Source organism: Nicotiana tabacum, chromosome 7, assembly GCF_000715075.1.
Source record: "Nicotiana tabacum cultivar K326 chromosome 7, ASM71507v2, whole genome shotgun sequence".
In the NCBI taxonomy this organism is placed as follows: domain Eukaryota; kingdom Viridiplantae; phylum Streptophyta; class Magnoliopsida; order Solanales; family Solanaceae; genus Nicotiana; species Nicotiana tabacum.
In genome coordinates, this window is record NC_134086.1 from 121,189,610 (window position 1) to 121,215,076 (window position 25,467).

Sequence of the window (25,467 nt, forward strand, 5' to 3'; positions counted from 1 at the left end):
TATCATCCTCGGCAAGTTTTGTAATAAAGCGCAAAGCAGGGAAAGGAAAAAGGGAAGAACCATCCCCAGCAGGAGTGGCACGACCACTCACCACGTTTTAAACTAACAAATTTTTCTTTGATTTGAAGCAGGGAAAGGAAATGTTATTGACAGCGGGAAGACATGGCCACAAAGAAGATTATCAAACTGGGGCAGAAAATTTTCTCTCATTGCGATTTTTTTTTTTTGAAATCAGATAGCCACTTGGGGGAAGATGGAAGATAACACAAGTTTTAAAGGAAGTGGAATCCCCAACAGTTTACGGGAGAAGGCAATACAAGTTTAAAGAAAGCAATTGATGAATCAAGATAACCCGAGTTTTAAGGGCAGTGGTATTTGAATTAGTGCCATCCCCACCAGTGTTGAAAGGAGGAAAGTAACTAGTCTTAAAGAGGGAAGATAATTCCCCAGTAGTGTTATCCCCGTCAGGTTTCAGAGAAGTGAAAACACCAGCCGGAGGGAAGTGATTCCAGTGGAAGGAAAGCGCCAACTTTAAAGGAAGTAGTCTTTGAAGTGGGAAAATGACATATTTTTGAATAAAACACCGGTGTTATCCCCAGTAGTTTTCGGAGGAATAAGACACTAGTTTTGAGGAAAGCAGTTGAAAAAAGATGATTCAAGTTAGAAGGAAAATGGTTCGGGAGGCAGGAAGGAGCAACGTCAGTAAAACACATTTTTTAGGAGTTGTTGAAGTCAGGAGCCCGCCTGGGGAATGGAGGTGTTACATTTTAAGAAGTTGTCGAGGTCAGGAGCCCGCCTAGAGAATGGAGGCTGAATTATTTTTGAAGTTGTTGTTGAAGTCAGGAGCCCGCCTGGAGAATGGAGGCAAAAATTTTAAGAAGTTGTTGAAGTCAGGAGCCCGCCTGGAGAATGGAGGTGTTATGTTTTAAGAAGTTGCTGAAGTCAGGAGCCCGCCTAGAGAATGGAGGCTGAATTATTTTTAAGGAGTTGTTGGAGTCAGGAGCCCGCCTGGAGAATGGAGGTGTTACATTTTAAGAAGTTGTCGAGGTCAGGAGCCCACCTGGAGAATGAAGGCTGAATTATTTTCGAAGTTGCTGTTGAAGTCAGGAGCCCGCCTGGAGAATGGAGGTGTTACGTTTTAAGAAGTTGTTGAAGTCAGGAGCCCGCCTGGAGAATGGAGGCTGATTTATTTTCAAAATTGTTGATGAAGTCAGGAGCCCACCTGGAGAATGGAGGCTGAATTATTTTTAAGTTGTTGTTGGAGTCAGGAGCCTGCCTGTAGAATGGAGGTTGTTAAATTTTAAGTTGAAGAAGTCAGGAGCCCGCCTGTAGAATGGAGGTTGTTACATTTCAAGTTTTGAAGTTGGGAGCCCGCCCATATAACAGAGGAATACATCTCAGTCTTTACATTTCAAAGTCTGGAAGTTGGGAGCCCGCCCATATAACAGAGGAATACATTTCAGTCTTTACATTTCAAGTCTGGAAGTTAGGGAGCCCGCCCATATAACAAAGGAATACATTTTAGTCTTTACATTTCAAGTTTTGAAGTTAGGAGTCCGCCCATATAACAGAGGAATACATTGAAGTTTGAAGTCAGTAAAGCGGAGTGTTACAACGAAGGAAAAAAAAACCAGCAGAAATCAGAAGGAAGACCCCAAGTTGAGCCAGAAGTAAGGAAACGGCAGAGGTGTTATCTTTAAGAAGTTATATCGAAGTCAGGAGCCCGCCTGGAGAATAAAGGTGTTATATTTTAAAAAAGTAATTGGTGTTGAAGTCAGTAAAGCAGATGAATACAATCGAAATCCCCAGCGGGAAACAACAAAAATCCCCAGCAGAGGAAGGCAGTTCAAAATTCGATGGAAAAATAATGCGAAGCTCATGAGAAGGAAATAAACAGTTCGAGATCGGCAGTCAAGGGAGAATACAAGACAAATCAGAAGTAAAGAAATACCAGAGGAGTCACCGAGACATCAAAGCAACAAGAGATACAAGAGCACGGCTGAAGATCTAGATAAGATTTTGTAATTCATAGACTATAGTTCAGTCTAACTTCTTGTTTTCTTTTAGCATGGTGTAATAAGGAGGTTGACAAGCAGTAATAACAACATGCAAGCAGTAATAGCAAAAGGCAGTCCCATGGTAGTTCCAGCTACCAAAACTTCCCGAACTACATTAACCTGATTACCTTTTAGCCAGGGATATGTAGGAAACCTTCGAAGTAAAGGCTCGGTTAAATCTTTGCAAAAAATTGCTTCACACGAAGTATTCCAACGGACAAAAATCGCTCGTATCCAATCACTTTATCTTTGCACAAAAACCTTTTGTGTTTTCGGACAAAGAGGGGCAGCTGTGAGCACGTGATTTTTGCCCTATGTGAGAATGACTCCCAAAAATTCAAAATAAAATAATTTTCCTTTGTGTGCAATTTTGAGAATTTTCGTGGCATTTTTGGATAATTATTGGTATTTGTCTGTGCATGTTTATTTATTAAATTAATAAAAAATACAAAATATGTCACATTTGCATTTAGGATTTAATTCTACAATTAGGAGCAATTAAGTTTGTTTTACAAGAACAAAAAATCATAAAAATAATGTACGTTGCATTTTTAGCATTTAATGTCCAAATTGTATGATTTTATCGTAATTGCTATTTAATTGTGTGTTAATTGTTATTAAGAGTTAATTAGCATTTTTATAAATTAATTTAGTTTTATAGGCTAATTTAGGATTTTTAGAATTTTAGTTTTATTTAAAGAAAAAGAAGCAATGGAAATAAGAAGAAAATCGGACTGAGCCACCTTTTAAATTAAATCAACTAGGCCTAAACCAAATAACCCCTTATCCAACCCCAAAACCCACCGACCCGGTCCGCCCCTAACCCAAACACCCCCCCCCTTCTTCCATTTTTCATTCCCAACCCCAAAAACCATAAACACCCGCCCCCTCTTCTTTCTCCTTCTTCTTCGAGCCAACCCTCCCATGGTTGCCTACCCCTCCAGCTCCAAGCGACCACCCCCATGGCTGCTTTCTTCTTCAGCGTCGTCCAAACGACCACGTCCATGGCTGCCCTCCGCCTTCATCAGTCACTGCTCCTCACGTCCAGCAGCAACCAAGCGACGAACATCTGCTGTTGCTGCTGCTTCCTTCATCTTCGTCGGAACAACCAGCCTCCCATCATGGCTGCTGCTGCTTCACCCATCGTCATGGCTACTACTACTTTGCCCGTCGTCGTCCAGCTGACGACCAGCAGCTCATGACCATGTCCCTCTCAAAACCAACCAGCCTCATCATCGTCCTCACTAGAAGCTCCTCCTCACGTCCACCACCTCATCGTCGTTCACCTCCAAACCAGCGACGCAACCAGCTCCACTGCCACGCCACTGCTTCTTCTTCCAAGCCACAACTGCTCACCTTAACTCCATCTCTAGTCAGTCGCAACACCAGCCAGCACACCACAAATAGTCGTTCATCTCCTTCAACCCCTGAATACACTTAGACCTAAGAGAAGACATTCGTTTCTATCATTTTCTCCATGAAGACCCAACCACAAAACTAGTTGTTGCTCCACGACCTCACACCAAACGACCCTCATCTCTTAAATCACTCTCAACTAGATCAAATGCCGATCTCCAGCCTTACCAATGACCCTTCCTCTCTAAAACACAATAGAACCACCAGTCCACCAGAAACCACGTGCACACATGCAAAACAGTTTTAAGCTGAGGTTGATTTGAGGTCTTCACCGTCCATTCGAGGTTCCGTTCGAGTCTGTGTCTATTAGTCAAGCACCGAAACAGTGTTGCGAACGAAGTTGTGTTTCATCGGAAGTTCAACATTGTTCGACGTCGGATCGTTAGCATAAAGGTCAGCCATAGTTCGTTCACGGATTTTTGTTGCTTTTTCTTTGGTTTCGTTTTAATATGTGGTTTCATTTTTGATAACATTTTCGCATGATATTCCTACTGCATATTCGTTGAAATTGTGTGTTTGCGCGTTTTGGATGACTTTCCTACTGTTTTGAGTTCGATTGATGCTCAAGTTTAGTGATTGAAATCTACTCGCTTGTTCCGTTAAGTTTGTTCTTATATGAATCTGACTCTGTTGTTAATTCATGAACGTTGTCGATTAGGGGTTTGTTTGGCGAGTTTGTTTAATCAGAGTTTGATTATTAATTTGAAATTGATTAGATGAATTGGTTATAGCTGCTAAAGTTTGGTTAATTGACTTAGGAGGATTGGATATAGTTGATGGGGTAGAATGGTAATTTCAGTAATTTTAGGGGCATTTTCGGGATTTTAAGTTTTAAAAAATAATTAATTTGAGTGCTCTGTCCACCAAGTACTAGTAATATTAAAATAATATATTATTTAATACATAGTGGGGGACAAGACATGTGGTAGTGAGAATTAATACATTGTTTAATATAGTGGGGGACAAAGCATGCAGTAGTGGGGAATAAGGGAATTAAATAAAGAAAAGACATGTGGTAGTGGAAATTAATACATTTGTTTAATATAGTGGGGGACAAGGCATGCAAGAGTGGAGAACAAAACATAATGGTATGAAAAGATTAAAAAATGATTGATTAAAATATGTTGCCCATACCTGTTTTGGGTTATAAATAGGGTCATTTCAAGACAGAAAAGGGGACTGGTTTTTGGAGAGAAAAAAAAAGATCGATTCTCTTTCAGTTTTTCGGAGGCTGGTTTTTGGAGAAAGAAAAAACGAGTTCTCTTTCAGTTTTTTTCAGAGAGTCTAGGCTGGATTTTTAACATTTAAAAGTTCAGTAATTTGAGGAACTAGTACTGTTGCGGTTTCAATTGGTTCTTCCTGAGTTTGCTATTGGTTATTGGCTACTGTTTTCATTGGTGGTCGCTGTTTAGTCTTTTACAAACTTTTGGGGCTGTTCTTTCGAGCTTGTTTGGTTTTCTTCAAATTTTTCTGAGCCTCCAATTTGGTTTGAATTGCTGCTGTTGGGTTGCTGTTGTTTTGCTGTGTTACTACTGTTGCTGACTGCTCCTTCATCTTCTTGTATTTCCATTATCCAGGTACATGTTCTAAAGCTCTCAAATTTAATGGAAAGGCAGTAAAGAGTTGTTGGAATGAATTTCTGAATTTCTCCTGTTTCTTTGTATTTAATTTAATGTATAAGCAGTAGTTCAGTTGATATCGCATAGCATGTATTAGAATGACTTTGGAATGCATAAACTGGACTATTGAATCTATTTCTACAAACATGTGAATATCAATTTTAATTAATCTTAGTTTGTGATTACTAGTTATGAAATATAGTGTTGTTAATTCTTTTTTTTAGTAGTCGTGTAATAGTTTCAAATAGGTTATGCCACGAAACAGGTTCAAATAGTTCGTGGAAATCAGCATGTTGGTTCAATAAGGTTAGTTCTGAAATTGCGAATTCGCTTGAGTAAGCAACATCATTTTAAATAGCAATGTGAATAATGTTAGTAACTAATATTCTCAAATATTAGTGATTGATTTGGGCCTGATCTCAGTCTTTTAGCATTGACGCATTTCTTCGACAAGTCGTAAAAAGAGTTAAAAAAATGGCTTTGTATTGCACATAGTTAATTCCAATAGTTCAATTCATCTAATAATGTTAGTTTAAATTAATTAAAGAATAGTTAGTTTGTTTTGATATTACTGGGTGTCAATCTCGTGTTCTATTCATAATCTCAACTTTAGTGTTATTAACTAATAGAATAAGGAATGATACAATCTCCCTTGAGTAAGCTCTGTTGCAATTTTCCGTTTGGATTTGTCTTAATCTAATAAACAATAAGAGGCACGAGCTTATAAACATGTAACTAATTAGGACCTCTTCTCTTTTATTTTAGAGACGAACTTAATAGAAAATATAGCCACTTTAGGATTGTCTTTTCAAAAATAAACGAGATGAGCCTCGCCTAGTAAAACTCACCGATTGCGGGGCCCTCACAATTGTATATATATTAAATACTTAGAACTCGGGATCGGACGCTTAGCGAATTTCACGGCCTTTTTCCCAAAAGTAATAATGCGTTAGTCACTGCGCGTACTTTTAATAATTTACTTTCTTAAACTCGGGTGCACACTTATGTGACCCAAATCCAAATCTCAACGAAGTCGAAATATGTCGCTAATCACGGGTAAATTGATTGTGACGTGGTTCGAGATGCATTTCCACGACGTTGCAAATTCCTTTTAAAAATAATGAATGAGACGAGCCTCGACAAACAAAAGTACACAAAGTGCGGGGCCCTCTATACGTGTTGGTAAAATTACTTAGACTTCGGGATGGACCGTTTAGCAAAATTTCGCGGCCCTACCCAAAATAATGATACGCTAGTCGCTTTAGGTGCGTATTTAATAATGTTATCTTCTTAAACTCGAGTGCACATTTATGTGACCCAAATCCAAATTTCAATAGAGTTGAAATGTGTCAATAACCACGGGTGCATTGATGTGACGTGGTTCGAGATAAATTTTCACGATGTTACAATTCTCGGTAAAAATAATAATAATAAAAGCGGTACACAGTTAAAATTTGCACATAAATTCAATGTGTATTAAAAATCAGATAAACAAGCCGAATACGACAGTTGAGAGACCGTGCTAGAACCACGGAACTCGGGAATGCCTAACACCTTCTCCCGGGTTAACAGAATTTCTTACTCGAATTTCTGGTACGCAGAATGTTAAACAGAGTCAATCTTTTCCTCGATTCGGGATTTAACCGGTGACTTGGGACACCATAAATCTCCCAAGTGGCGACTCTGAATCTTTAAATAAAATCCTATTTCGATTGTCCTTTAATTGGAAAAACTCCCTTTGTGTCCCTTAGCGGGGGTGTAGGTGAAAAAGGAGGTGTGACACCAGGAGTGTAGCAACATGCAGTTTAGGCTCGTGTGTCGAGGAGCATCATGATTTGCAGTTTAGGCTCGTACGTCGAGGAGCGTCATGACTTGCAACTTCATGGATAATAATTCTTCAAAAACTTGTCGTTGATAGGGCCAATTCTCATACCATCTGCATCAACCAGCTTGTAAGCCCCACTTGAATAAGCTTCTTGTACGACATATGGCCCATCCCATTTTGAAGTGAACTTCCCTACAGGTTTATGGGAAGTCATTATGGGTCTTCGTACGGCAAGGACTTGATTTCCTACTTGAAAGGATCTCGGACGAACTCTTTTATTGAAGGCGCGAGACAATCGAGCATGATAACATTCAAGACTCTGTTGAGCTTCCAATCTCTTTTCATCAAGAGCTTCCAACTCTGCTAATCGAAGTCGAGCATTTTCTTCATCAGTGATCCTTTCTTGAATAGTAGTCGTAACGAAGGTATTTGACGCTCAAGTGGCAAGACAACTTCGACTCCATAAATGAGTGAATAAGGAGTCGCCTATGTTGGCGTGCGATGATTCGTTCTATATGCCCATAGAGCTTCTTCCATACGGTCATTCCAATCTCGTTTGGATTTGGAGACAATTTTCTTTAACAAGTTGCATAGAGTCTTGTTGAATGCCTCAGCTAGACCATTGGCGACAACATTGTACATCGAGGAGTTACGTTGCTTGAAGCCAAAAAGATCACAAATCCTGTTCATCACCCTATTATCGAATGGCTTTCCATTATCCGTTATTATGTAACGAGGAATACCAAAGCGTAGAAATAATGTTTACTCGGATGAAACTTGCAACATTTTCCTTTTTTACTTCCTTAAGAGCAACAACTTCACCCCATTTTGAGAAGTAGTCAGTTGCAGCCAAGATGTATAGGTGCCCACCAGAGGACTTTGGTAGTGGTCCAACAACATCCAATCCCCAAGCGTCAAATGGCCAGGATGCAACAGTCGGGTGCAACACTTCAGGAGGTTGATGAATAAAATTCGCATGGAATTGACAAGCCTTGCATCTTCGAGCGTAGTCCAAGCAATCTTTTACCATCGTTGGCCAATAATATCCCATCCTTTTTATATGGAAGTGGAGCTTTGGTCCGGACTGGTGTGACCCACATACCCCAGAATGTGCCTCTTGCAAAGCTTGGAAAAGCTTCTTCTTCTCCTAGGCATCGCAAGAGTACTCCCTCGAATGACCTTCTGTATAGAGTATCCTTATAGTAAAGGAAGCGAGGTGCACGACGACGGATTTCAGTCCTTCTCCTCGGATTTTCTGGAAGTATCCCATAGCATAAGTAGTCGATAATGGGTTGTTGCCATTCTTCTTTCTCAACTTCAGAAACAGCAACAAGATGCTTGAGTTCGTTTTCTTCACCTTTGACCTCATTTGGCGGTGGTACTACCCATTTTTAGCAGACGGTAACTTGCACTTGGTCAAGCAGGGCTAATGATGAAGTTAGAGCGGCTAAAGCATCAGCCTTCTTGTTTTCTTTCCTTGGTACATACTGAATAGCCACATCGCTGAGCCACCCCATCAACCTTTTTGCGTAATCATGATATTGACGTAGTTCGAGCTTCTTGACCTCGTAACTACCCAAAAGCTGATTGACCACTAACTGGGAGTCACCAAAGACTTGCAATTGCAATTGCAATTGCTTCATATTAACGACCATTTCAAGCCCAAGTATTAATGCTTGATATTCAGCAACATTGTTGGAACAGAGTTGTGTCAAGGTGAAGGAGTATGGCAAGACTTCACCTTGAGGAGTGACAAATACTACACCAGCCCCAGCTCCCCCACGATGCGCAGCACCATCAAAGTACATCTTTCATGGAGGTTGAACTTCAATGACCATTGCGTCCTCATCAGGTAGTTCATCAGTTAGCTCCCAGTCATCAGGTATCGGATGATCTGCCAAGAAGTCTGCCAATGCTTGTCCTTTTACAGCCTTTTGAGGGATGTACAAAATCTCGAATCGTTGAAATTAGAGGTACCATCTCGCTAGTCGATCACTAAGAACAGGTTTTGACATCACAAACTTGATGGGGTTTGCTTTAGAAACAAGAAGGACAACATGAGCTTGAAAGTAGTGCTTCAACTTTTGAATTGAGAAGACTATCACCAAACACAACTTTTCAATTGGCGAATTATTCAACTCATTAGGTGTCATCATCCTGCTCAAGTAGTAAAGAGAGTTTTCTTTCCCCTCACTATTTTCTTGGGCCAACAGTGCTCCAACAGACCTTTCCTGCATCGCAATGTATAGTATAACGACTTTCCAGGTATAGGAGCTGCTAAAACCGGAGGCTTCATCAAGTAGGTTTTGATACTTTCGAAGGCATTGCTACAAGCTTGGTCCCACTTGAAAGGAACGCCTTTCTTCATGAGGCAACTAAACGGTTGGCACCTCCCAGCCAGGTTTGATATGAATCTTCTAAGGTATGCTAGCTTTCCTTGCAGACTTTTCAATTCATGGATATCTCGAGGCTCAGGCATTTTCAAAATGGCATCCACTTTGGCTTGATCAATTTCGATCCCTCGATGTCGGACAATGAAACCAAGGAACTTTCCAGAAGTAACTCCAAAGGCACATTTCAACGGATTCATCCTAAGTTGGTACCTCCGGAGCAATTCAAATACCATCCTCAAGTCTTTCATGTGGTCGCCCTTCTCTCTTGATTTCACCACCAAGTCGTCAACATAGCATTCGACATTCTTGTGGAGAAGATCGTCAAAAATATTCTGCATAGCCCTTTGGTAAGTAGCACCAGCATTCTTCAATCCAAAAGGCATTACCTTGTAGCAATAAATACCCTTGGGGGTGCGAAACGCAGTAGGCTATTCATCTTTTGGTGCCATACGAATTTGGTTATAGCCCGACGAACCGTCTATGAAAGACATTGCCTCATAACCAGTAGTAGCATCGATCATCAGCTCTGGAATAGGAAACAAGAATTCATCTTTGGGACATGCATTATTGAGGTCCCTGAAGTCAACGCATACTCGAATCTGGCCATTCTTCTTCCTTACAGGGACAATACTTGAAACCCATGTTGGGTATTTAACTTCCCGAATAAATCTAGCTTCAATGAGCTTGTTAACTTCAGTTTCAATCAGGGGAACCAAGTCCGGCCTAAAACGCCTTTGAGCTTGCTTAACATGGCGAGCACCATTTCTGACTGCAAGGTGATGGACTACTACTTTCGGGTCCAAGCCAGGCATCTCTTTGTAACTCCAAGCAAAGACATCCCTGAATTCTTTGAGTAACTTAATATAAGTGCTCTCTTCATCAGTTTCTAGTAAAGCACTTAGGTAGGTGGGTCTTGGTTCCTCATCGGTGCCAAGGTTAACTTCTTTTAAGGCATCAACTGTCGTCTTCACTCCTTCTTCAGGTTTAGGTGGAGCATCTTTTGCATCTTCATCTTTTTGAGGGTCCCCATCATTGAAGGATATGTGATAACACGGCAAAACATCCTCCAATTCCGCATTATCTTCCATCGAAGACGAAACACCATTCTCGCCTTATATAGTGACATGATACGAAGTACCTACACTTTCTTCATCCTCGTCACGTTCTTTAGTGTAGACCACAATATATGGCTTTACCTTCAGTACTTCTTCACATGAAACCACCAGTTTTGTTTGTCGCCTCATTCTGGAAGGAACCAAACTCTGGAAATCCTTAGAGATCTCCTGATTTTTGGGTGAAGCGGGTGTTCTTGTATTTCGATGATTTTTCTGTAACTTATTCCCCTTATTTAATGGACCCAATCTCTCAAATACAGAAGTTCTCACAGTTGATTTTCCAAGCTGATCAAAGATAGAAGGCCTGCTAGAAGCGGCAGATTCGTCTTCTACAGTGATATAATTGCTACTCGCCCTTCTTATTGAGATGCGCACTAGTGACAGTTGCTTGTATCCCAGACCTTCACGGGGTTGCCTCGTTGAAGCTTCTGATGGGAGCTTCCCTAACTTTGACGGCTCGTTGGATTGTATTCAGCTTTTGCAAATAGCTTGTAAGCGTTAGGATCGAAACCTTCATCTGTTCGATTTGTAGGGAGTGCCACATTCTGCAAATGATTTTAGGCTACAAACCCTGCAAGCGGCTTTGAGGACAACTTTACTGCCTCAATTCGTTTTACCGGAAGAGTTAACTCCCTTAGCGTCTTGGTTTGGAGATTATGTGATCCGCCCTCGTCTTTATTCCTTTTAGGGACATATTGGAGCTCGGGACTTACTTTCTTTCCATAAGACGCAATACCCCCTTTATAAGATTTACTCACGTTGGCGGGTACCTCCTCAGTAACAGTTTTGGCTTTACCAATAGTCACATCAGCTCTTTTAGTTATGGGTTCATCATTCTTGCTTTTCATACCATCATCAACTTTCAGCTCCTTCACAATGCGGTTCTTCAGGTAGAACTTTGCATCGGCAAAGTGTGACTCAGCCTTGGTGAATGGCTCATCATCAGCAACTACCGTCTTCTCGACTTCACCCTCGTAGTATTTTAAACATTGATGGTAGGTAGATGGAACAACTTTATTCTCATGTATCCAAGGCCTCCCAAGCAAAACATTGTATGAAGTCTTCGCGTCGATCACATGCAGCCATGCACTTGATTGCATATCTTCAATAGTGATTCCCAGCCTGATCGTGCCTATGACTCTTTGCCCGCCTTGGTTAAATCCTTGGATCATCACATGACTTTCTGAGAGTTCGTTCATGGGAATACCAAGTTCTTTCACAGTATGGATTGGCAAAATGTTCACTGAGGATCCTCCATCAACCAAAATCCGATCTACCCTTTCATCGCGCATATAGCCAACCAGGTATAATGGGCGGTTATGAGGAGTGTCACCTAGCAAAAGATCGTCATTTGTGAACGTGACCTTTTCCTCACAAACATTAACTTCTTGAGGAGTGGACTGATGGGCTTTTCTGAATATGGTGCCAACGGTAGGTCATCACTCTTTTCTTCCCCTTTGTCAGCATGGCAACAAGAGGCATCAATGCCCTCATGGGAAATCTTCGTGCGAAACCAACTTGGTAAAAACTCCTCCAAGGTCACTGGATTTCGTGGCTTTTGAGGGTGGTGCATCTCCACTTTTGCTTTCTTCAAATGGCTAACTGGATTCTTTTTTATTGGTCTTTTTACCATCATCTTCCTTGTTGGTTGTTCCATTGATTCTTTTTGTGGGCTCCTTTTGTGGCGCCTACGACGAGTCACCAATGCCCAACCTTCATCATCATCAGGTTGGTTGACTTCAGCTTTGTCTCTCTCCAGTAATTCTTCATTTTTAATTTCTTTAAAATTACATAATTCATCCGGACTGAATGTGCCAAAGGTGATAGAGACTTGGTTTGCGCTTGCTTTCTCATCTTCAAGTACGATCTTCTTTTCGCGAGCCAAGTCCATGACTTTATCCTTGAAGACAAAGCACTTCTCTAGAGGGTGGCTTACAAGTCGGTGATATTTGCAGTAGTTTGGGTCATTTGTTTTCTCAGCTTCATTTAGTCGCTTCATCTCCGGAAGCTCGATGAGATTTAACTCGAGGAGTTCTTCGAAAATGGCTGGCACATCAGAATCCAGGAATGGGTACTCTTTCTCTTGCATTTCTTTTAGAGTCAGCTTCCCACTTGGCTTATCTTGAAACGAAGTGGATTTCATACTCTGCTTCTTGCTCTCTTTCGTCGTGAACTTCACAAGTGACGTATTGACATTCATAGCTTATTTGCTTTCAGACTTGGGTACGAACTTGCCCCACTTCCTGACTTCTTGCTTGTCATTCACTTTGCGAGGTTCATAGATGGGTAGCCTTTCATTTCCAGCGGAAGCCATGCTCAATTCCATATCATGGGCACGAGTTGCAAGTTCTTTAAATGTACTAGGCTTGATACCTTGCAAAATGTAGCGCAATCCCCAATGCGTGCCTTGGATGCACATCTCTATGCCTGAAGCTTCACTAAGCCTGTCTTTGCAGTTGAGGCTTGCATTCCTCCAACGATTGATAAAGTCAATAACTGGTTCCCCCTTTCGTTGACGAGTATTTGTAAGCTCTATCATACTCACTGTGCGTCTTGTGCTATAAAAGCGATTGAGGAACTCTTGCTCTAGTTGATCCCAGCTGTCGATAGATCCAGCCTCGAGGTCCGTGTACCAGTCAAAAACATTTCCTTTTAGCGAGCAGACAAACTGCTTGATGAGGTAACCTCCATAAATCCCAGCATTGTTGCACGTCTCAACGAATTGCGCAATATGTTGCTTTGAATTACCTTTACCATCAAATTGTTGAAACTTCGGAGGTTGATAGCCAGCAGGCATCTTCAACATATCGACCCTTGCAGTGTACGACTTTGCATATGTAAGGGAGGATTTGGCAGCAACTTCATATTTGTTCTTAATGGTTCCTTCGATGAACTCCTTCAGCTGATCGATTGGAATCATCCCTTCAGATGAGACAAGGATAGCCTTAGTGGATGCTGCTTGTCTTGGGGGAGAGTCACTCTCTAGAACTTCTGGGAGCTTGCCGGGTGCATGGGTATATTCTTCTTCCATCAAGATTCCCACCCTATCTGTTAGCTTGTCAATTCTAGCCTCTTGATTTTGCATGCATTTGGTCAAGCCAGTGATTGCTTCCGTCAAGTTTGCCAACTGCTCCTCCATAGATGAAGTGTTTGTCACCATGGCTTGAATGATTGTCATGGATGACGGAGAGTAGCATGGATTTTCACATAGATTGATCCTTGACCGGCTCACGCTATGTGGTGTAAGTGGGGAGGATCCATCGCTTGAAGCATCATCATCTTCCTTCACAGCAGAGTGCTTGGAGCCGGAGAGGTCAAGCAAAGCAAGAGTTTTCTTGATCTTTTCAGCAACATCGCTTCCTCCTTCAGATGCGTTTGTAGAAGATCTTGCTCCTTTTGAGGATGAAGATCCGAAAATAGGGGTTGATGCAGACGACACTTGGGGTGCTTGTTGTCCTAAAGAGCTTGCTTTGCTCCTCGTAACTGGTCCGAAGCTTCCAAAGGTGACATCGAGGATGCTTTCCACATCAGCATAGAACCTGGAGTTAGCAGCCTTGGTGGATGTTGATTTGGAGTTGATTTTCTTCGAAGCCATTTCAATGTTCTTGAACTCTGGTGATTGAAAAGTTGAGATGAGAGGTAGAGATTATCCCACTGGGCGTGCCAGAATTTGTAGACAATAAATTTGCGTCGAGAAAATAAAATCAAGACCGAAAAATATCACAACAATCGTAGTATTTTATTTCAAATATTTGAGTGTACAATCTCTATGAATCCTCTGATTTTTCTTTTCAATAGTAAATAAATTCAAGGGCCTTTGAGCTTGATCTTGAATATGTATTTGTTGCCTCGAACGATGATCTTGTTCTTGAGCTTGGGCTTGATTGCTTGAACTTGACCTTGATTTGTTCTTCGTTCTTGAACTTGCACTTGATTTCTTGAACTTAAACTTGAAGCCTGAAACTTGTGGAGGAATTTGCAGCGTTTGATCCACGAGCTCTTTCTTGCTTCTTGTTATAACTTCTGGTGTCCTTTCTGAGTTATGAAGACTCCTATTTATAGTTGTGGAAGGGAAGAGTTGTGATAAGAACAAACTCTTTCCGACAAATCAAATTGAAGTGTGACATGACTGCATTTGATTGGCCAGAACATGTCACTTGCACACGTGGCACGATTTCATTGGCCTTTTAGCGCGACTGGACACGCCTTGTCATTTTGACACGTGGTATGGTCCTATTGACTCTTCCGCTTGACTTGGCACGCCACGTCATTTGACACGTGGCACCAAACTGGGCCTCTAGGAAGATGACATCTTGAGCTTAATGAAGCGGGCTCATCACTTTAGCTCAATTAAATGGGCTAGCCCAATGGATTAAGACTTATTTATTTAATCTATATATATTGGACTTATATAATTAATTCAATTATATTAGCCCATAATATTTATTTGGACTAGTATATTTAAATATAGTCCAAATTATTTATTGAATTTAAATTCAATAAATTTTACATGCCTACACCGTTCTAAAAGATAATTACCAGTAAATTGTGTATTTTTTTATTAATATATAATATATATATTTTATATACAATATATTTTTGTATATTTAGCTAGTCATGAATATAATTATTTTTTATTAACCGGTAATGCGTAACTTACATTAATTATTTTGTTCAATGTAGTTGATTATTGGGATCAATGAAAAAATAACATGGAGAAGAGACCAATAAATTAGGTTAGATAAGGGGAGGAGTAATTGACAAAACAACAAAGAAAAGTCCCTTCTAACTAAACAAATACTTCACCTCAAAAAAAGACATCCTTTGCCGACACTCCACGTGATGACTTTGTTATTTTTTCTTCTCTCACTCTCTCTCTCCTATCCTTCACATGCAGCCGCGTGATTATCTTTAACAAAATATTTTATTTATTCTTCTAGAGAAAACCGTTGAGTTGGCAACATTTGCTAACTAAACATGATATGTGGTCCAAGCTGGATTTGATGATTAACGTTAAGCATATTGTTATAGACTGGGATCTTTTCTTTTGGTTTTGTATATATTTATTTATTTGTTTGTTGGGTTAAAAATGACAATATATACTTATCAATAAATCTTACAAGCAAAGTATTACGTTGTCAAAGTTGTTTTAATCATATCGCACACTTGTTTGAATTAAACGCGTATGGAGGGGCAGGATCGAAGTGGGGAACCCTCTGTTTATCTCTTTTGAATTTCAACATGTAAACATGCCTTTTGCCTCAAAATGAATTGTCGAATATTGAATAAAAAGGACCCATATTAAAACCATATGTCAATTTATTCAAGCTCATTTTACTTTAAAAAAAGTATTCAATATTTTTCTAAATGATAAATAACAAGATTCGTTGCTAATAAAGGGTCAACACATCTAATGTTTTCTGTGATTTTCAATATCAAGTTATTAATCTTGTTTTATGTATTTTTAAAATATAGAATTTACTCTGTAATATCAATTTATTTGTAATTTACATATTAGCAATCACATAAAAATATTATAAATCACAACTTATTTCAAGTGAAAAATTGGGACAACAAAAGAGCATTTTGGAAGTAAATATTGGAGAAAGGAGAGTTTTTTTGTTTCTTTCCTTTTTTTTAAAGGAAAGTCTTAAATGAAAATACTTTTTTAATTGAACTAGGGATTTGGTTTGCCGCAAATCATTGCATGACAATAGCACTTCTCCTCTGGAGATTCTACAAACAGAAAAACCAGACCTCATAAATTACAAGTGGGGGATGGAATAATATTATTGTGTCCCTGTCTTTTTCCCAGCTGCAAAAATCATTTTAAAATGTACTTCGGACAAATAATTAAGAGTGTCATTTTTTAAATATTCAGACAATTTTATTTACTTTCATATTCTGTTGAACATGCTGTGGCTAAACGCAATCCAATATGTCAGCTGGTTCCCTCTTTGATAAGTATTACTCTAGCTGCCTCTTTCATCCGCCATCTGGCATTTGTTAGGTGTATGAAAATGATACCAAAAGCCTTGTAGTGAAAGTCAACTATGCAACTCAAGCATGAAAACAGTTTAGAAAGAAAAAGAAGAATGAATTATTAATCTAGACTAGATGTCGCTCATTTAATCGTTTACAATTAAAATAATCTGATGAATATATAATTTATATATATAATATCATATATTTATGTATACTAAGGTAAATAATGAATTCGAATGGTTATTATCAGTGTAAAGATCCGATAACAATTTACCAAAACACACAACATAATTCCAAAAGATAAATACCAATAACGAGGGTACTTAATTCAACAGCATTAATATGTGTCATTGAAGTGTATTTCTCATGCAGCATGCACAATGTTTTGCATGGATTACAATGGAAATATATACAATCATTTGTGTATTTTTAGACAGAGTAATTCTTTACCCAATCATGATGTACCAATAAGTAGTGAGTAATTCTTATGCAAGCTTAATGTCCCGACTAATTGACTAAATTACCTTTATCCACACACACAAAAAAAGTAAAATATTGGCCAATACTCTTACCTAGAAAATAGAAAGTAACTTTATTTGGCCATAAATAATATTTTTGTATTTGTGAAGAATGAAATTCACTATTATTTGAAATACTAACAAAATGTCTAAAAATTCATTTTAACGGCTAATTCAAGCTCACTTGTAAGGAAGTAAAACACAATTAGAGAAGGATTGCAATTAGACAGAGTGTCATTGTCCATTAGCTGTCTCGTCAGTGTCATCAACTAGTGTAGTAGTACAGCTTTTTTCTAGTATTATTATATTATTTCTTCTGCATTACTACACTGTTTTTTTTTTTTTTTTTTTGAGTTCGGTACCAGTAATATAAAAATATTATTTTATACAATCAAAATGCCCAAAAAACAGCACCATTACAGCTTCATATCCATTATTGCCACTAGATTTTCTATCCCACTTTCCCATTTTGGCCCTCCCCTCTCGATCCACACACAATTCTTCAACTAAAGTTGAGTCCTTAGCTGAATAAAAACAGTCGATCAAGACTTGCCCAGTTCAGCATTTTCTGAATCTTATAAAAAAGATCCAAAATTTGCATGTTTTGAGTTTGTGGGTTTCTTCTTTCAGCTCTATATTGAGTACCCAAAAATGAGTATGTACGGTAGGGATCCATGGGGAGGACCGTTGGAAATCCACGCCACAGATTCAGCCACAGACGATGACAGGAGCAGAAACTTGGGGGATTTTGATAGGGCGGCACTGTCGAGAAATCTGGACGAGACACAGCAAAGCTGGCTGTTGGGTCCAACGGAGCAAAAGAAGAAGAAGTATGTGGATCTTGGTTGTATTATTGTGAGTCGGAAGATTTTCAAGTGGACTGTGGGCAGTATTCTTGCCGCAGCTTTATTAGCTGGATTCATTACTATGATTGTTAAGCTTGCACCTAGACACAAACACCACAATCCCCCACCCGATAATTATACCGTCGCTCTCCATAAAGCCCTCATGTTCTTCAATGCCCAGAAATGTGAGTCATCTTTTTTATATTTGTTTTTTTTGGGGGTAAACTCTTCCAAATGTGTGCTTAAAAATGTCATTGTTATCTCATTGCATATTGGATCTTATTGTCTGGATTTGGCTTTTGATTGACTAATAGGTGGAAATGATATGTGTTATTGATGCATGCCTTAGTCCTCTGAAATAATCTTCTTGTTTTGTTTGCTTTAGTTTGGAAATATTTATTACTGAATTATTTTCCCCAAATTTTGGGTTGATTAAGATGATCAAGGTCATTTTATGAAGAAAAAAAATATTATCTTTCCACTTATTTTTATATGGTCTGTGGAATGGCTCTACGTGCTAATAAACAAAGGCCTTTGACTTAAGATTGGAAGATTACTGCATTAGTTGCTGTTTGTGATTTGAGATGCAAAAATATAATTTTGACTTAACTGATTTAACATTAGACTCTTATGGATTTTAGTGGTTCATTTTTTTAACCTAGTGTTTGAATGCTGTATCTCGGTCGTTTTTGGTGGTTATAGCTCAATTCTTTTGCTAATCCTCTGTTGGTATTTACAGCTGGAAAATTGCCGAAGCACAACAATGTGTCATGGAGGGGGAATTCATGTTTGCAAGATGGCAAGTCAGATGATTCAACTATGTTCAAAAATTTGGTTGGGGGATATTATGATGCAGGAGATGCAATCAAGTTTAATTTTCCTCAGTCGTTTGCTCTCACCATGTTAAGTTGGAGTGTGATCGAGTATAGTGCAAAATATGAAGCTGCTGGTGAGCTCACTCATGTTAAAGATATTATTAAGTGGGGTACCGATTATCTCCTGAAGACCTTCAATTCCTCTGCTGATACCATAGACCGCATTGCTGCGCAGGTAACTATCATTTATTTTGCATTGTGTAAATGTGTAGATTACAATTTTCTCAACTAGAGAGTTAAAGTTTCTTCTATCATCAGTAATTAGCATTCAACTGGAACACGTTATCACTGCCTTGTTCGTTTGAGTCAGAATCATGATTATAACCATTATACTTCTCACACTTGTGACAACTGTAATCTCTTGGGTGTTTTTTTAACTTTCACCAATTCTCATTCTGGTTGCTTTTTGTAAATCAGCATCAATGACTGCCTGAGATTTTATTTTCACAGTGTTTGAGATCAATAATGAACTTACTTAGACTACTCGATCTCATTGGACGAATTCTGTTATATTTGTATAGGTTGGAAAAGGGGATACTTCCGGAGGGAGTACTGATCCCAATGATCACTATTGTTGGGTGCGTCCAGAAGATATTGATTACGATCGGCCCGTGACTGAATGTCACGGCTGCTCGGACCTTGCTGCAGAGATGGCTGCTGCTCTGGCTTCTGCCTCCATTGTTTTTAAGGACAATAAGGCTTATTCACAAAAACTTGCACATGGTGCTAAAACACTCTTCAAATTTTCTAGAGACCAGCGTGGTAGATACAGTGTCGGCAATGAAGCTGAAACCTTCTACAATTCTACTGGTTACTGGGATGAGTTTATATGGGGTGCAGCTTGGCTGTACTATGCTACTGGAAATTCTTCATATCTTCAGCTTGCTACCACTCCTGGTCTCGCCAAACATGCTGGTGCTTTTTGGGGAGGCCCTGATTATGGTGTGCTCAGCTGGGATAACAAGCTCACTGGAGCTCAAGTAAGTCAACATCGCCTCTTGTATTCTTGAATTATCTTCTAATATTCTTTTCCAGTTATTGTTATTGAGACTTGTAAACTAGGAGGTTTTATTTCTTAGAGGGTTCAATATTTTGCTGAAATGCTGCTTTTCATTTTCTCTTCAGGTGCTACTGAGCCGCATGAGACTGTTTTTGAGTCCCGGATATCCTTATGAAGAAATTTTAAAGACATTTCACAACCAGACGAGCATAATCATGTGCTCCTACTTGCCAATCTTCACTTCTTTTAACCGCACAAAAGGTAACCATGCTTTATCTGTTTTGCATGTAAAGTTTTTGTAATTTGATGTTCTTATTCTGAAACAAATCTTTTGGGCAATTCCAGGTGGGTTAATCCAGTTAAACCATGGAAGGCCTCAACCTCTTCAGTATGTAGTCAATGCAGCTTTCCTGGCTACCTTGTTTAGTGACTACCTTGAAGCTGCTGACACTCCTGGATGGTACTGTGGACCCAATTTCTACTCCACTGCTGTCCTGCGTCGATTCGCTGAGACCCAGGTAAATGAAACTCTGCTAATTTAAGTTAGTAAGAGTCTCCTTTCTTACTCTCGGGTTTCTCTTCTACTCTATCTTGTCAATGGTTGTGGTGCATGCTATTCCATAATCAACTTGATTTCTCTCTGCACCATGTGCTGAGGATGAGTGGACTAGATTGGCCTCATATATGGTGTAGGGACAGTTAATGATTGATAGTTAAGTGCTAGAGTGTGTAGATAACGAGGGACACAGTATAAGCATGTTCTGTTGTAAGGTGTAAACCATTTCTGGGGTTAACTTGGTTGTTTCTTCGACTTTGTAGATTGACTACATCCTTGGCAAGAATCCCAGGAAAATGAGTTATGTTGTTGGCTTTGGCAATCACTACCCTAAGCGCGTTCACCACAGAGGGGCGTCAATTCCTAAAAACAAGGTCAAGTATAACTGTAAAGGAGGATGGAAATGGAGGGATTCATCTAAGGCTAATCCGAATATTATTGTTGGAGCCATGGTTGCTGGACCAGACAAGCATGACGGTTTCCACGATGTCCGTAGTAATTACAATTATACAGAGCCTACTCTTGCTGGAAACGCTGGTTTAGTTGCAGCTCTCGTGGCTCTATCTGGAGATAGAGACATCGGAGTTGATAAGAACACGATATTCTCTGCAGTACCACCGATGTTCCCAACTCCACCTCCTCCACCAGCTCCTTGGAAACCATAATTCTTTTGATCTTTAAACATCGTCAGTACCTCTGTCTTGTGTGACTATAGGTTCCTTATTTTTGATACTGTGATTGATATTGGAGTCTGACCCCATGAATTTTGAAGTTAGATGAAAACAGGAATATGCACCTTGAACATATAAGCTTGGGCATGAATAGGACTAGCAACTGAATCTCTTGAAGAAATGCCCAATGGCATGTCTGTTTACTTGGAACGTATCAATATATGGTATGTATGTATGTGTATGTATGTATGTATGTATGTGACCAAACTAATAACGTATTCTTTGAACACTAGAATCTCACTTACTGGTTCTCATTACCTATTCTCCACTTTACATATGGAATTTTTTTTTTACAAGTAGGCAAAATATTTTATTAATTTAAAACAATGAGATGTTGCTGGACTTGTATAAAAGGTCAGTCTGAACTACAAAGCTTCTATATCTTGTAAAGATCTAAGTAAATTCTAAAATATTTTGGGGAAATGACATTGTATAATCGCTTTAAAATAATAGTCGAAAGAATATAGATTATATATATATATATATATATATATATATATATTTTCGTATGAAAGGGGAGCCTTGACGGGTAAAGTTGATATCATGTGATCAGGAGGTTATGGGTTCAAGCCGTAGAAACAGTCTTTTGCAGAAATACAAGGTAAGACTGCGTGCAATAGACTCTTGTGGTCCGATCTTCCCCGAACCCCGCACATAGTGGGAGCTTAGTACATCGGGTTGCCCTTTTTTTTTTTTTAATATATACATTTATGTATTATATATATATATATATATATATATATATAAATTTTATATATTTTTTCGACTATTATTTATATAAATAATTTCGGCCGCGGGCTAAAAGTGATTTTTGCCCAAATATTTTCCTCTTCATGTACAGCCAAGAGATCACATCATAAAGCTAAGGTGCTTAAACGTCTATACTTGAGGATATGGATAAGATGAAGCATTAACAAGACTCTATTTTACCACTCTATCTTTGATTATGGTGGCTAATTTCTTTTCCACCTTTTCTATAATCCCTTGCCAAAATATAAAAAAAATTGACTTGTGTGCTGCTCCAAAGGCATATCCAAAGAAGCGGTGGAAAATTGACCAATTTGGCATCCAAGTTACTGATTGACTGTCTAATCATTCCAAATTTCCACCTCATTCACATGGTATGTGTTGCTTTTATCCAGAGTAATAGTACGTAGTCCAGATGTTACCTCAAACGCCAAGACAACTCTCAAGTGTCTTAATTGAATCTCATTTGCAACAACCATTACCAAATGTATTGTCAGCATACAATGTGGGATATTTTAAGTGCAGAATTTCCTCCACTGTCTACTTTGAAGCCATTGATCTTAGTTATACAGTACAAATTAATTAGTGCAACATCTAACTAAAAGCTTCCATTACCAAAACAAACAAGTGTCGGACATGAAACTAAATCACGATCAACTAAAACAACAATGAATTCGTCCAAAGAGGGCCAAGAACACAAATGCATAAAAACATGAGTTAATATTCAAGAGTACACAAGACTGTATGAGCTACATCAGTATCCTTTGGATTTACATGAATACAAGTACAAAAACCAGAAGAAAAGGACTTGAGAGCTCAATGATAGTTAAAGCAACAAAACGGCAAGGCTATATAAGAGGTACTACCTCTGAGAAATCAAAATTGGTACTATTTGTATTCTTGTTTGCAATTGGTACATACATTTCCTCAACAGGAAAAGAAAAACAGAAGACAGTAATGCTAAAAACTACAGTGTCTCTTTGTAAATACGGCTACCCAATCTCAAGCTGTAGTTGTACTGCTGGATTGATGATCAGTTAACCACTTCCAGACTCTAACCTGACCTGATTCACCACCTGTAAACAATAAACCACCAGGACCAATCTCGATGCGCCGGACAGCCTGCTTAGAAAATATTCTCCCCCTCTCCGAAAAGGAAGGCAGATCATAAACGCGAACAGTATTATCACTGCAAGAGCACAGCAACACAGGCTTTGCTTCTGAGTCATGCACACCACATAGAGTCAGCACACCACTGTCCTCTTGATGGGTATATGTAACCTCCAAATTCCCGCTCTCGTTTGCAGCCCAGACCTTGATCGTTTTATCCAACGAACACGATAAAAGGAAGTCTTCCCAACAAAGAACAGACATAACTGTACTTGTATGATCTGTCAAGACTTGTAAACACTGAAAAGTTTCAAGGCTCCATACTCTTATTGACTTGTCCATGGAACCCGAATACAATATATTGCCCGCTCCAGCAAACAGCGATACCACGTGATGTGTGTGTCCTATCAATGTTGCAGCTCGTTCAAAATTACTCCCATTAACAAATCTCCAGGCTAATATCGGCCCCTCCTCTGTACCAGCAAAGAGCATATGATTATTGTCATCAAAGACAAGAGCATAGACTTGTCCAATTGGACCATTAAGGCTAAGGACAGTTCCTGTTTGAGTGTGTCTTGCTTTGACAAAATTAGGCAACCCCACAAAAATCCACGGCCCTTCAGTTAACATACAGCCAATTTCACCATCTAAATTGAAGACCCCTGCATCTGTTCCATATTGACAATCCCACAATCGCACAGTCTTGTCCGTGCTCCCCGAATAAAGCTTATCGGAACCTGAGGGCAGAGCAATACCTGTAACAACTTTTTCGTGCCCTTGGAGTTGCGCCAACAATGTGAAACAATTCCCTGTAGTCCAAGAATGCAAATACTTACAGCTGTTTCCATAGTTACACTTCTCTTTAACCCAATATTTACAAACAACTTTCTCCGTCTTATTATTATTCGTCACAACTACTCCACCACCACCAGCCGCAGTAGTAGTAGTAGTACTACTCCTCCGCCATGTATTATTGTTGTAATTCTTCTTCTTCTTCGGATTATGATCATCGGAAAACCGCTTCGCATATTGCTGCTGCTGCTGCTTTGGCCATGATGGTTCCACTAATTCTCTACTATGTAGAAATTGACAGGGAAACCTATTACAATTGCCAGCCAACCAATGTTTACATACTACTAATTTTTTAGTAGTACGTTGTTTGTGATCTTGTGAAGGATGAAGACGACCCATCAGCCCCAGTTGTAACTGTTTAACCAAAAAATGAAATTTTAGTCAAAGCTAGAATTTAGTATTTCGTGTCCTTACAATTGATCAGATGTCTCCCTTTTATAGATATCTTGGAGATATACGTTTTGCCCAAATCATAATGAGGTTATTATGAGTTATTAAAGACATTTAATGCTACGTTACATAATCATTATATTCAATACAAATTTTCTAACGTATTCCACATTCAATGCCTATTAAATACCATATCTGCACTCTTTTCTATTGTCAGATTCATTCCTTTTGATTCTCGGACATAAATTACTTAGATAGGTACGGGTGCTGGGTTATTTATATTCCTGCCCGTGCCTCTTCCTCTGCCATTTGCTCGTATCTGTTGCAACTCGTACCTCTTGGCTAGTTGTAACTCTTTGGCCATTTGACTTTTACGTGTTTCGACACGTATTCGTCACGTCATATTTAAAATACAATTTTTCCCAATACACTAACATGTTAGTATCCATTACTGACCTTTACAATACTCTGTTCTATGTGTGAGTGATTTCTCCGAGCTTAGAAAGAGAGAGACAGAGCGAGAGTGATCAATAGGGTTTGAGAAGCTCAATTAAAGAATGAACATATGATTTTTTTTATTTTAATTAGGGCCTATTTAACGTTGGAATAACCTAGTCCTAGTCCTACAAGGAATAACCGAAACTTATGTAGTTACTTGATGAGCACTGAAACCTAAGACATACGCGTTCTTTAGTCAAGCCAAAACGAAAAATATGTACATAGTAGTTACTTGAGGAACACTGAAACTTACGACGCGTTCTTTAGTTCCACCAAGGGGTCGTTTGGTAGGGTGCATAAGAATAATACTGAATAAGATGTATTAGTAATGCTGATATTAGTTATGTTGGTATTAGTTATGCTGACATATTTCTTGTCCATTGTTTGGTTTGATGTATTAAAACATTGCACAATTTCTAAAAGAATTGTTTGTTTACAAAAATACCCTCAAAACCAGTCCATCACTCTAACTTTTTAAAAGAAATATATATTGAGAAATGTTTTTATATGAAAAAGTTTTAAAAAAATTATTTGATTTGTTTACCTATATTGTAATATAGAACCAAATATTTATTTATAAAAAAGGAAATATGCTAAGTATTTATTTATTTACTAGAGATATAATTTTATTTCTCACTATTTGGATTATTTTATACTTACATTAATATATTAACTAGCATATTTTAATCAAGCATAAATTTTGATGGCCAATTTTGTCTTTAACTAAGCTAATGCATGTAGTAAAACCCATTGCATTGCTAATACCATTTTTTACTGCATTAGTTATGCATAGGATAATACCAAATAGGATGTATAACTAATGCATGCATAACTAATGCATAGGTTCAAAATATGTACCAAACAAGATATTATTAATACATAAAGCTAATACATGCATTATTTTATCTAATATATTCTACCAAACGACCCCTAAC

General features: G+C 38.8%; 2 protein-coding genes across 2 annotated transcripts; one reads left to right on the top strand and one right to left on the bottom strand.

Annotated features, from left to right (window-relative positions):
• The first annotated feature begins 17,256 nt into the window (after window positions 1-17,256).
• On the top strand, window positions 17,257-21,189 carry LOC107820555 (endoglucanase 25-like). The gene is made up of 6 exons (XM_016646857.2): window positions 17,257-17,958; window positions 18,513-18,823; window positions 19,170-19,628; window positions 19,774-19,909; window positions 19,994-20,166; window positions 20,468-21,189. The coding sequence occupies exons 1-6, from the start codon at window positions 17,580-17,582 to the stop codon at window positions 20,867-20,869; spliced, it is 1,860 nt and encodes a 619-aa protein (XP_016502343.2). The 5' UTR covers window positions 17,257-17,579; the 3' UTR covers window positions 20,870-21,189.
• A 1,228-nt stretch (window positions 21,190-22,417) lies between these two features.
• LOC107818880 (zinc finger CCCH domain-containing protein 48-like) lies at window positions 22,418-24,105 on the bottom strand. The gene has a single exon (XM_016644952.2). It carries the CDS (start codon window positions 23,981-23,983, stop codon window positions 22,685-22,687), a length of 1,299 nt encoding a protein of 432 aa, XP_016500438.1. The 5' UTR covers window positions 23,984-24,105; the 3' UTR covers window positions 22,418-22,684.
• Window positions 24,106-25,467: the final 1,362 nt, after the last annotated feature.

Coding starts and splice junctions, on each gene's coding strand:
- LOC107820555 (XM_016646857.2), top strand. CDS start 17,580: ATGAGTATGTACGGTAGGGATCCATGGGGAGGACCGTTGGAAATCCAC. Junction 17,959..18,512: donor GTTCTTCAATGCCCAGAAAT/GTGAGTCATCTT, acceptor TGGTATTTACAG/CTGGAAAATTGCCGAAGCAC. Junction 19,910..19,993: donor TTCTTTTAACCGCACAAAAG/GTAACCATGCTT, acceptor GGGCAATTCCAG/GTGGGTTAATCCAGTTAAAC.
- LOC107818880 (XM_016644952.2), bottom strand. CDS start 23,983: ATGGGTCGTCTTCATCCTTCACAAGATCACAAACAACGTACTACTAAA.